General features: G+C 37.7%; 1 protein-coding gene and 1 pseudogene across 1 annotated transcript; one reads left to right on the top strand and one right to left on the bottom strand.

Annotated features, from left to right (window-relative positions):
• Positions 1 to 4,948: 4,948 nt before the first annotated feature.
• On the bottom strand, positions 4,949 to 7,385 carry LOC21401360 (annotated as a pseudogene).
• Positions 7,386 to 8,932: 1,547 nt separating this feature from the next.
• On the top strand, positions 8,933 to 10,623 carry LOC21401358 (pentatricopeptide repeat-containing protein At5g59600). The gene has a single exon (XM_010089060.2). It carries the CDS (start codon positions 8,963 to 8,965, stop codon positions 10,550 to 10,552), a length of 1,590 nt encoding a protein of 529 aa, XP_010087362.1. The 5' UTR covers positions 8,933 to 8,962; the 3' UTR covers positions 10,553 to 10,623.
• The last annotated feature ends 2,644 nt before the right edge of the window (positions 10,624 to 13,267 follow it).

The following is a 13,267-nucleotide window of genomic DNA, read 5'->3' as shown; positions in this document are numbered from 1 at the left end:
GAAAATCCTTGACTTGAATACATGAATTATATTATTAAAATTATGGAATTTTTCTTGGTTACTACAGGATGAAACTTTTAGAAAGTATCTAGTGATGTGCACTATCTTAAAGGTCGGGATCCTCAAAACCACCAATTTATCTAGTAATTTTCCATTTTTTAGAGTTGTTAATGAAGCTCAGATTATCGGGTTCCTAACAATGATATCAGAGCTCCGATCCATGGCACCTAAACCAGAGGATCCGGAGAGGGTGACCACGGTGGAAAAAGGACTGGCGGTGGTCCAGGAAGCGGTCCACGCGGTGGTGACTGAGAATCTTCTGTAGATTCGTGAAGAAGTGGCTGGGCTGCGTGGTGAGCTGGGAGAGGTTCGGGCTTAGATGGAAGACGTGTAGGCGGCGTTGCGGAGGATGGAGGCACCGTTGACGGCACGGCCAATGCCCGGGGTGGCCGATTTGGGTTACAACAGCGAACGATGGGATGAGGAGAGGCGAGATCACGCACCTCGGGGTGAGGAGAGCCTATATCGCGACAACCCAAGTGGAGTGGAGGTGCCATTGGGCGGATCTTCATAAGGAAGCGCCGATTCGTGAAGATCGAGGCCGCTAGAGCGAGTTTTGAAGCCAGAGAGATGTGGGTCTCATGGAGGAGTGTGAGTTCCGTCGTGATCTGGGGCTGGGTGGTCCAGATCTGCAGTGTGAGTGCTTGTTTGACGACGGGAGGAGGACAGAAGAGGCCGCGACCATCGAGAGAGGGCGGCGGAGCTTGGTCGGCAACGGGAACCGAAGTGGGAGTTAGAGTTAGAGGAGGAGAGGCTTGCTCCGGGGCTGGGACGACATGGGTACCTTCAGAAGTCGGAACAAGGAATCTAGCCCTGATTTGGTCATAGTTGGGGCTGATTCAGGCTCGGTTTGTTCTGGGCCTCACGATTCTAGTTCATCTAAGGCTAATTCCAGCCGAATTCAGACTAGGTCATGCGAGTTCGGCCTGATTTGGGAGGATTCTGAGGAAATTAGGGTTTGGTCATGAAATTTCAGCATCCTAGGTCTGGGTTTTATGATTATGATGTGATTGAGACTGATTCTAATGATGTTTGGGTTGGGCCTCGAACTTACAGCAATATTAGAGCCAATTACAACCATATATGGACTATGCACTGGATCTTTAAGTTTTGGCATGACTGGGTTAAGTCTGGGCGATCTGATTTGGGTGAGGGAGATTGGGTTTTACAATTTGATTTGAGAGAGCGAGTTGGGTCTTCTTGATTTGGAGTCAGAACCAATCTTAGGGTTTCGAGTAGGGAGTGGGGAATGTGGCATGACACGCTATGGGAGGGTCGAATGGATCAATGATTTCAGCGAATGGATATGCCATTGTTCGCCGGAGAAGACCCTGATGGGTGGGTCCTTAGAGTTGAACGATACTTTTTGTTTTATAGAATGACGAATAACGAGAAAATCCAAGCTGCTGAAATGGCTATAAATGGTGATGCTTTGGCTTGGTATCAATGACAGGATGCTCGTGGCCCGTTCTACAGTTGGAATGAATTGAAGACTCATTTGCTTAAGCATTTCAGACTGTCATCCGATGAGGCCTTACATGAGAGTTTCTTGGTGAAACGTTAAGAGGATACCATGGCTGACTATAGATGACAATTCAAGGTACTTGCCAAACCTGGGAAAGAGATTTTAAATTCAATTTTAGAGAGAGTTATCATTACAAAATTGGAAGTCGATAAAGAGCAAGTGGTAGGTAGTTCAAGTAGGTTGCTTCCAGCTCAAACAACATATATTTCAAATCAAATGGATGTTCAAGGAGTCTTGACTAGGAAGAATTTTGATGGCAAGGTGGACTAATGCATTGAAAATGAAGTTGGTTTTCAATCTGATGCTAGTAATTAGGGGCTTTAAGATATGGGAAACAAGATGTCAATGACATCAAAATTTTTGAAGGATGTTACTATAGAACCGGAGTTTGTTGCACCAGTGAAAGAAATTAACAGTGGAGTCCATTCTTGTATTATAAAAGATGAATTTGATTATGTTTGCAACAATTATGGGGTTGTTGACATAAGAATGGAGAGTGTACACTTCCAGCTGCCCTCCATTGTTGATGTTCTGACAAACAACAAGGTAGCTTTCTCTGGTGAGGTGGAACATGCACTGTAGCAAGATAACGCTTGTGGGAGGAAGGTTTTTGTTATAAATGAATTGTTTGAGCTGACCAACAAGATCTTCCATTGCGACAAGGATGATTTTGAGGCTGAGCTTCATGGTTTCACTGCCTTTAAAGTGGTTCTCAATTTTAGCTCCAAACAAAAGTGTGAAGTTGAAAAGATAAAGTTAACAAGAACATTTGAAGCAAGTTCTGTACGAATCATTCTGGTCGACATTCCAAGATCCAACCTCATCAAGATTGGAAGGAAGTGGAGTCACACGGCTGTGATTACTTAACACCTTGAGGACACGGTGTTTCTTTAGGGTGGGGGTAATGTTGGGAACCTAATATTTAGAAGTCTTTTTCAATAGTCTTAATAGTAGTATAAATAGGGGGTTTAGTTGCTAATATTTAGAAGTCTTTTTCAATAGTCTTAATAATAGTAGTTTTGTACGAATCATTCCGGTCGACATTCCAAGATCCAACCTTATCAAGATTGGAAGGAAGTGGGGTCACACGGTTGTGATTACTTAACACCTTGAGGACAAGGTGTTTCTTTGGGGCGAGAGTAATGTTAGGAACCTAATATTTTGAAGTCTTTTCTATTAGTCTTAATAGTAGTATAAATAAGGGGTTTAGTTGCTAGGGAGAGGGGAAGATGAGTTTTTAGAAAGTGTCTAGTGCTGTGCACTATTTTAGAGGTCGGAGGTCCTCGAAACCGCTCATCTATCTTGTAATTTTCCATTTTTTAGAGTTGTTAATGAAGCTCAAATTATCGGGTTCTTAACATTGGGCCTGTTTTTTACGCAGGTGTTACAAAGAGTATTATAACACTTTCTGTAACATTGGTAATTAATTGTAACGATTATGTGCAGAAACGTCAAAGAAACCAATCAAGAAATAATGGTGCAGAATCATAAAGAACCACAGGAATTAGTATCGCAGTTCGGTGTGCACACATATATCTGCGGGGTCACATCCATTCAATGAACAATCTACTAAGATCAAAGGATTACAAACACCAAGACGGTCTTACACATTCAAAGACTCCCTCCTTAATAGTATTGCCGTTGTATATAATCTTCTACATCGAGCACCACTCGTCTTTGAATAACCTTCTTCTGAAAGGCCACGTTCTTATCCCGAAGAACAAACTCTTTGCTTTTTCACTCAAACACCCTTTTTCACAAACTTTTTCTGCATATTGTTTCTCACCAAAAACTCATACATTCAGCACACCTCATATGGGCAACCTTAAATTGTTTTAAAACCTCAAAAATATAAAGGCCTAATATTCTCACTTTCAAGGCTCCAAAACTTCATGTACACACACATGCAATTTATATCACAATAATTAGAATGCATTTTCACGTTATAAACCAACTCCATAATTACCTCCTGCAAATACGAATTAGACTCAAATTCATATCGTGATCTTCAAATATGCACCACTTTGAGTCTCAAATCTTAAATGCCGTATCTTCCATTACAACAAGCTTTATTTGGATATTCTTTGACCAAGTCAAATCTGCCACTAATTAAAATACCTTGCAACACCTTGTTCCTATATTCAAGTCCGTATCCTTATACTCCATGAGATAATCTCCAACTAATACTCCACGTGACAAGCTCTATCACGTACTCTTCTTTTCATTTCTACCACCTCATGCAAGGTAAGCCTCTAATTAAATTCTCCACCTACCCAAAATACAATTAATCCATTAAAACAATCAAAGTTTAATATTCTTTTTTCAAATAACTCTCTCATATTACTATCACCATGATGCATCAAATCTCCCAAATTTTCTCTAAAATTTCTTTCTAAAATCTGATTTCTATCAACAAAATCATTCCATATTCGGAACAATCAAGCAATTAAAATCACCTCTAATCTTCTCTATAAATGTCAGTTGCTAAAAATAAATTTTTTTTCTAAATTTTTACAACTAATGCCAACAAATTTTTACATGTACATACAAAATTGGTCAAACAATGGGCTACCGAATTTCCTTGCCAAGAAATTTAGCGAAAAGAACTACTAATAGCCTGAGAAAAAGCTTCACGAATATCATCTATGACAGAAGCTTCCAGGGCTCTCGAAATCGGTCTCTGAATAGTATTAACAGAGTCCGTTATTGTCATACTTTAAAACTTAATAGTTTGTGTGAATATTATGGTTTTAAAAATATTACCGTTCGTTCTCAACAAAAACATGTACACACACACACACATTGTCGTTCTTATTAGACGCCATCGTTTTTATGATATTATGTCGCGACAACGTCGTTGTTTCTAGTTTCTACCAAAAGTTGTTCAAGTGGTCATGAATTAAAACGCCATTGTCGTTTCTCTGTCCTGTTATACATTATTTTTAATGATAAGTTGTCGTTTATGTTGATTTCGTTTGTAAAGATAGTGTGGCTCATATCTTGTCGACTACCTCAAAAAAAAAAAAAAAAAGTTGTCACGATGTCGTTGAGAAAACGTTTTTTTTAAAAAAAAAAAAAAAAAATAGTGTCGTTTCTATTAGCTTTTATCGTTCTAAATACCACTCTTTACTCAGAGAGGGGGGGGAAAAAAAAAAAGGAACAAAAATCACATGATTTTGAAGATATCCAAGAGGGGTTAGCTGTGTATAGTGTAAAACTAAAGACAATAAGTTAAGCAAAAGCGAATTTATTCCCAACACAGAGATGAACTGATAACAAGATTACTTGGAGTTAGATTTTGTAAGTACCATAGTTGACAACAAACTTACCGTTGAGTAAAACTAAAAAAACGTTTTATCAATCTTAAACTGAAGAAGGATCAGGAGGCAGGGGAATTTCAAGGACTCCTTCAAGCATTTGGATCACTTTCTTCATACAAGGCCTTGCCAAAGGATCCTCCTGAGTACACCATAAAGCGGTCTTCACAAACCTCTCAACCGTCTTGACATCTTTTTTCGCATCTTCATCGTTCTCCAACAACAAATCCAATCTTCCTTCTCTATATCTATCATAGGCCCAATCAGATAGTATTATCTTGTTCTCATCCTCTAAGTCAAGCTCTACATTCTTCCTACAGCAGACGATTTCGAGCAGAACGACTCCGAAGCTGTAAACATCCACCTTTGACGTTATAGCGCTCTTCTTGAACCACTCGGGGGCAACATAACCTCTGGTTCCTCTGATTCCGGTTACTGTTCGAGTTTGATCTAGCCTTAGAAGCTTAGCTAGACCAAAGTCGGAAACTCTTGCCAAGAAACTGTCGTCGAGAAGTATGTTTTGGGGCTTGATGTCGCAATGTATGATTTGAATGTTGCACTCTTCATGCAAGTAAAGCAAAGCCTTCGCCGTTCCCATTGAAATGCGCATTCTCTTCTCCCAATTCGGCTTGGAATTGGACCCGAAAAGGAATCTAGCCAACGAGCCATTGCTCATGAACTCATAAACCAGAAGTTTGTGTTGACCCTCGTTGCAGAACCCGAGTAATCGAACGAGATTCTTGTGATTTGTGCCTCTGATTGCGCTGACTTCTGTTTTGAATTCTCTCTCGCCTTCTCCTACAATTTTGTCTATGCGTTTTACAGCAACAGGCCTTTTCCCCTGGTCCAAGAACCCTTTATAAACAGTTGAAGAAGCTCCTCTACCAAGTTCTTCTTTAAACCCCTCTGTTGCTTCTTCAAGCTCTTTGTAATCGAAATTCCGCAGATTCATTTCTCCGGTTTCTGGGAATGACTTTGATATATTTGTGACTGATTGATGCCTTGATGCCTTTCTTCGTATCAACAAGAAATAAGCCAGAAGAACCGCTGAAAAAATGATCAAGTTCAATACAGCCAAGCTACCCAATACTAGTGCTCCATTAGGGGACATACCTGAATGATTTTTCTTACTCCGATTCGCTTCTAATTTGACAGGATCTTTCCCCACTTTTATGAATGATTTAATCCCCACTAGTAAAGGATCTATCCACCCATTTGTGAGAGGCTGTTTCTTCTTTGAACAAATCCCTTGTTGATAAACAGCAACGGCGCAATAGCAATCTCTCAGGCAATCTTCCTTGCATTCTTCTTCAGTTTCCTTGTGAAGGAAGTAATCAAACTGTGGCCACTCCATGTTAAGCACCTCCGTCAAGGTGAAATTCTGAGCTTCTTCTTCCGAACTGATCTCATTGCATTCATGAGGGTGAAAACTGGGTTTGCAACCACTTATTGGTACCTCATTGTCCGATTCTGAGTTCACATAGCCTGGTGTGCATTTGCATTGCGGTTTTTTGTCGTCACTCATTACACAATAGCTGTTGAATCCGCAATAAGGAGAAGCCCTCAATGGAACGTTATTGCTTCCAACCACAGACGCGAATCTTGCACAAATGTTTTGAGGTTCGGAGGAATTAGCTGCGACAAACCATGTTCGAGTCCCAACTGAAACATTGCTAATTGCCTTTGGGTAGAGGTATCTTCTGAAAACTCCATCGCTGTCCAAACTGGCTCTTTGATAGAATTCATTCGGCTCAATTGGGTCGGGTTCGATGACCGGTCCCAACCACCCATTCCCTCTCGCGAGGTAGATGGAGCCTGACTCCTTGAATATCATTTCAGAGCCGTTACCCAAATGAGTACTAAAAGTATCCCAATAAGGGAAATCCATGAGGAAGAGCACGAAATTGCCGTCATCTCGTAAGATGGCCTGGAATCTTCCTTCCGAGTAATTCGTTTCCGAACTACGAGAAACGAGGCTGTTGCCTTTCTTGAGTGCTTGATTGGGCAACAAGGTGTCTGTTGGGACGTCAAAACTCTCCCACAAATGAACCGAGTCTTTGTCTGCAAGCACAAAGTTTCCATCATCAAGCATACTTGCATAAAAAACTCTGTTTGAGGCAGAGTACTTTGCGGCCCAAATTGGCCGACCACTTGTGTCTCTCAGCACAAGTTGGCCGTCTCTGGTGAGCTCGACTTTGGATCCTTTTTCCACTGTGTTGTTTCTGTTGGCTGACCATATTACAGTTTTTTTCCGGAATTTTGTTGAACCATATTGCTAGTAGATATCCCGAGCTGCCGATCCATCGGAAGCCGAAAGCAAACTCACCGGACGGTGATGCCCAGGAAGAGTTGTTATCATCTTGAGCAGTGAGAGATGAACCTAAACTTATGTTAGAGTAAGTTTGCGCTATGGTGGAATAAGGTGGTAATAGAAGGAGAAGAAAAGAAAAATAGAATGAACACTGGAGGAGTAAAATGGACATTGTAGATGTGGGAGTAGTGAAGAAGCTGATCAAAGATTAATGCATAATATATGCTCTTCTCGAATCAAAATTCAAGCAAGACTTGGATGTGTGTATGAGCATGTGAGAAGGGAAATTAAGATGAGCAAAATGTGCAACTTTTTTCTCTCTCTCCTTTTTGAAGCTTTGTTTTATATGACCGTTTTTGTTGATTTATGAGAAAAACTATTTTTTGTTTTCTAACGTTTTTCTTGTCTGGTTGACAAGCAATAGATGGTAGATTGTCTCGTCTGCCTTGCCCTTTACACGAAGGTATCTGAAGGATAGAAGTCATAAAAGGAGAAATGTCCACAAAAGAAAAAAAGAATCAGCTTTTTGAAAAATTTTAACTCCCAATGACAGGTAACAAATTTCATATTCAGTTTAGTCTATTTTTATGGTATTTAAAAATTTAACGTCCAATAGCCGTATAAGTTATGTTCCAAACTACACATCAAAGGGTTTTCTTCAATTATTTTTTAGAAACTTTTTCTGGTGTTATCTCTTTTTTAAAAACATCAGTGTTTATTTCTTATCAACCGTCAAATTTATATTAAATTTGGTTAAAAATCTAATTAAATTAAAAAAATAATACAAATTTAACAACTGATAAATAAGAAATACCGTTATTCTATTTGGTAATCCAACCTTGTATTTTTCTTTTCTAGTAAGATGGTGGTTGTCTTCAAACTCCGTTGTCATTTTACTATTTTTGTCGTCTTATACTATTGTGGTTCCCTTCTGGGAAAGATATCATCTTTTTTTTTTGTCTGCCTTATATTTAAGGCTCGTTTAGTTCACTGATTCGAGTTTTTAATTTGGGTTAAAATGTGACTTTATGTAAGAGCTTTTTATTGTAACAAAAAAATTAAATGTAATTCTTTCTGAAAGCTTTTTATTTTAACAAAATTTAAAATTTAAATTTAAATCAGTAAAATGAATGAAACTTTAGTTGTCGTCCTATATAATGCTATTGTCCTTTCTAGGAAAGACATCATCATTTTTCCGTCTTAATGATGTTGTCGTTTTTTCCTATATTATATACGTTGTCATTTTGAGACGATCATTTGTAAGGATCTTGTCGTTTATTTGTTGTCGCTTACAGACCATGGTAGTAACTAGTATGAGAGATGCCATCATTTTGATACTTTTGAATATGTCGTCCTTTGTGCATGTATTGTCGTTTCAGTCAGTTCTTGTCGTTTATATGAATTTATGTCGTTTTGACATTATTGTCGTCTACAATATATCTTGTCCTTTTTATGTTATTGCCGTTTCCCGCTTCTAATCTTTATCCCGCCCAAAACTGCCTCCCCTAATCTGCAAACCTTAATCCTTGATTCCTTGTCAATTGCCGGCCACCTCTCTCTCTCTCTCTCCAAATTTTCCAAATTCAGAACCCTTTCCGCTTCAATGGCTGCCTCACTATCAGCCCTCCTCCTCAAATTTTTGAAAAATACTCTCTTACAGTTAGAACCCAGAGCTGAAACACTGTTCCCCATGAGGCTTGAACTTTGAATAACCAATGGGCATTATCAGAATACTTACATAACTAAGGAATGAAAAAACCGTTCTTTTGGTCTCCAAACCATCTGGCTTTGTGTTTGAACAAATGCTTGAAAGGGAAAGCCTTGAAACCGGGAAAACAAGTTCATAGCGTGCTTTTAGGTTCTGGGATTGACACAAATATCTTGTCTTTGAGTTCAAAGCTTGTGGGGATGTACGCAAGTTGTGGGGACATTAGGTCTGCAAAATCGGTTTTCGATAAAATCCATAACCCGAATGTTTTCTCCTGGAACTGGATGGTTTTCGCTTTGGCGTTTAATGGGGATTGTGAAGAGGCAATTGGGTACATTTCTTTGATGCGAGAATCAGGAGTTTTTGGCAATAAGTTCACCTTTTCGATTGCTCTTAAAGCTTGCCTTGGTTTGATGGACGTGAAGAAGGGAAAAGAGGTTCATGCTGTGGTAACTAAAATGGGCTTTGAGAGTGATGCGGCTGTGGGAAATGCCTTGATAGATATGTACTGTAAATGCGAAAGAATGTGCCATGCACGCAAGGTGTTTGATAGAATGGCTAAAAGAGATATTGCTTGTTGGACGTCCATGATTTGTGGTTATTTCAGTGCAGGCAAGGCTGAGCTAGCACTAGTCTTGTTTCAGAGGATGAAGATGGAAGGAGTCGAACTGAATAATTTCACTTGGAATGCCATGATAGTGGGGTTTGCCCGGTGCGGAGATACTACCAAAGCGTTTGCGCTAATCTCCATGATGAGACAAGAAGGATATGCTCCTGATTTGGCTACTTGGAATGCAATAATTTCGGGGTTTGCTCAAAGCCAGCATGTTGTTGAAGCTTTGGAGATGTTCCGGGACATGTTACTTTCTGGGACTAAACCGAATCAAGTGACCATCACAGGATTGCTCCCTATATGTGGGTTGACTGGTTCAATTCAAACAGGGAGGCAAATTCATGGGTTGATTTATAGGATGGGGCTTGACATTAACTCCTTTGTTGCTTCCGCTCTTGTTGATATGTACTCAAAATGTGGCAATATTGAAAATGCTTGCACCGTGTTTGACAGAGTTCGTGTGAAAAATGTTGTCTTGTGGAATGCAATGATAGGGTGCTACGGAAAACACGGTATGATTGATTCCTCATTACAGCTTTTCGAGAGAATGCACGAAGAAGGGATGCAGGCAAATGGAGTGACTTTTGTGTGTGTTCTTTCGGCTTGCAGCCATAGTGGTTTAGCAGAGAGAGGTTTAGAGATTTTCAGGTCCATGAAAGAGGGTTATGGGGTTGAGGCAAATAAAGAACATTATGCTTGTCTTGTTGATCTTTTATGTCGTTCAGGGAAGATGGAAGAAGCTTATCAAGTTGTGAAGGGCATGCCAGTGGGGATCACGGAGTCCATTGTCGGAGCTTTCTTTAATGGCTGTAAAGTCCACGGAAGAATGGATTTGGCTAAAGTGATGGCTGAGGAGATTCTGAGAATGGAGTTGAAGAGACCCGGAGGTTTTGTAACATTATCAAATATTTATGCTGTCCATGGAGATTGGGAAAAGGTTCAGACTGTAAGGAAGGTGATGAAGGAGAAGAAAGTCCACAAAAGCGCTGGTTTTAGCTGGCTTGAGAAAAGGGGCTAATTTGTTGTGGTGCGAAGAAAAGAAGGCAACACATTTGAGATTGGTAAGATAAAACCAGTTCTTTAAATCTTAAAGACACTTGTAAATAAATAAAATTTGAAACAAGAATGAAACTTTTGATTGGAACAATAGAAAAGTGTGACTTGAAGATTACCAATTGAATTGCCAACTGAATTATACTCCAAAACGACTGATTTGATTTTCATAGTTTTATTGTAGCCACTAACATATCAAACGGATACACTCAAAAAGTAATGAAGCACTTAAAGACGTAATCTTATCACTTACAAGAAAGTATACACTAAACTGACCGACTTAAGTCTCTACTAATCATTCTTCAATCTCAATAAAGACGTAATTAAAAACTTTAAAAAGGAGATGTATGCATGCTTTCTTGACCTTGTTTCACCTTCCTAGTTCCTGTTTGTAAGGCCAAAATTAGTCTCAAAACTTTCAACATTATGACGACATTAAAAATGGAGAGTCAAAAGGTGCAATCACTTTATGGAACATTGTAAAACTCCTAAGTCGATAAATTCATAGCCTAATACTTAGCCGAGTCTACTAACTTTTCTCATTTTCACCTACCTCTTAATAATTGCTTTGTTAATTAAGATGATTATAGGCGTTAATCTTTCTTAACTAATACATATATTTCTCTTTCCTCTTCTTTTCTATCTTTTTTTTTCCTTGTTTTGTTTTTGGGATGGAGTGAAAAAGAAGAAAGTTCTCATATATCTACTCCAAGTTGAAGTTCAATATACCTCAAAAGACCATACCCTGCTTGCTCTATGGTTTTTGTCCATGTATTAGGGGTTTCATGGACCACATCATGCTTTAATTTGTTTTTTTCCTTAAGACCCACAAGCACCAAATATTACCAAAATATTGATGGGTTGAGAACAGTTACACAAGATTTTGGTATATCTCTTGAAGAAACTAGAAGCAAATGGTACTAATAACATCATTGATTGTAGGACATACATAAAGTTGTGATGAACTACTTCCATTTTATTCAAGATTTTAAGAGTCGTAATCATGAGCTATATACATTAATCTTTAAGTTAATAACTATAGTCTCACACAATAACTAAAATATATAGTGCTCCAAAACCAAGATTAACAGTAATTGAATCTTTCATAAACGAGTTTTGTCTAATCCTAAGAAAAACAATGGGCTAGCAAGCAAGAAAGTCAAGAGATTTTTTTTTTTTTTTTTTTTAAAATTTTTAAACGCAACACGGTTTGAAGCCATACTTTGGACAAAGTTGTGGACTAAAAACCACTGTCATAGTCAGCTTGCTGTCATCCATTAATATGTCTTATTGGTTAGGTTACATTTTAACCCTTTTGTTATATATATATATATATATATATATATCTCCAGAGTCAGTCAAGTAAATTAGGCAAGAATAAACTCCATAATTTTTTTTTTTTACAAAAAGCAATATTTATAAAATTATAAAATATACTATGATTTATGAATTTCTGGTACATTCACAACATTTGGAATGGTTTTGGATGCATGCATGCCAACCCATCAGCATTGGGTTTTGGTTTGTGAGAAACTTTCAATTTTGTTTGTATTCAATTTTTACTGCTACTTGAAAAAAAACAAAACGGTACTTACTATATGGGAGAATAAAGAGGAACAAGGGTGAAAAGTAATAGTACCATAAAGCCATGCCTAAGCATGTAGCATATTAATATCTGAAGCAGAATATGTTACTTTTGCCATGTTTTAGCCCTCAAAAGTTCAAGGGAACAACAAGAAAAACGACTACCTACAAAATAAAATTATTTAAATGATCTTTCAATTTTTATAACTAATGACCGATCATTTTTTTAGATGATCATTTTTTATTATCATGTAGTCATTTTGCAAATAAAATATTTTAGAAAGTTATTCTATTTATAATTTAGAAAAGAAGTCTATAACAACCACAAAAAAATGAAAGTTAAAGGCAATAAAAAGCAACAACATATGTAATTGCTTTCTTAAATTTCAAACTAGTAGATAAGTATTAAGGGTGGTTGCTATGATACTTTAATTGCCTTGTTTCTTCTATTTTACGGAGATACATAACAGATGTCATCTATTTATAGTGTTATAATGATTCCTTTAATTTATTTTATGCTTTTTTTTTAAATACATTTGTATTTAAGTGATAATTTCTTTCAATGCATGTTCAATGTTTTTGAATATCTTTCTTTTCCAATTCATTTGAATCCGTATTAAATCCACATCCCCTGAAATGTCGATCTCAATTTCAATAAAAAAAGAGAGAAATGTCGACCTCAATCTATTTAAAGTTATTGTCGATTAAAGAAGGAAAAAAAAAAGAAAAGAAAAAGAAAGCCTCTATTCTCAAAGTATTTTCTTCAACAAAATGAAATGATTCTCCTTTGAAACTTTTTGTTACAAAAAAAAAAAAAAAGAAGAATCTTAACACCTCAAAATGATACAATAAATTTACAAAACAGAGTAAATTTCACTCTATACTCTGTAGCATGTTTAAATTGCAACAACACTCTTCAACCAGTATAAAGCAAGAGTATTCACTTTATGAAAATAAATTTCAAAAAAAGTTTTACTTTAAAGAAACCTAACTATTAAAAAATTTTATTTATTTATTATTTTGACATAATCCAAGTTATCTCATGTAGTGCTGGAACTTCGGGTCGGCGGGCCGCCCGAAGCCCGAATTTTTTCGG

The sequence above is a fragment of the Morus notabilis genome, unplaced genomic scaffold (genome assembly GCF_000414095.1).
Source record: "Morus notabilis unplaced genomic scaffold, ASM41409v2 Scaffold89, whole genome shotgun sequence".
Taxonomy (NCBI): Eukaryota; Viridiplantae; Streptophyta; class Magnoliopsida; order Rosales; family Moraceae; genus Morus; species Morus notabilis.
The sequence above is the reverse complement of the archived record's forward strand: the minus strand, read 5'-3'. Positions and strand labels throughout refer to the sequence as shown.

Excerpts from the sequence above, each read along its gene's own strand:
- LOC21401358 (XM_010089060.2), top strand. The coding sequence starts at position 8,963 with ATGAAAAAACCGTTCTTTTGGTCTCCAAACCATCTGGCTTTGTGTTTG.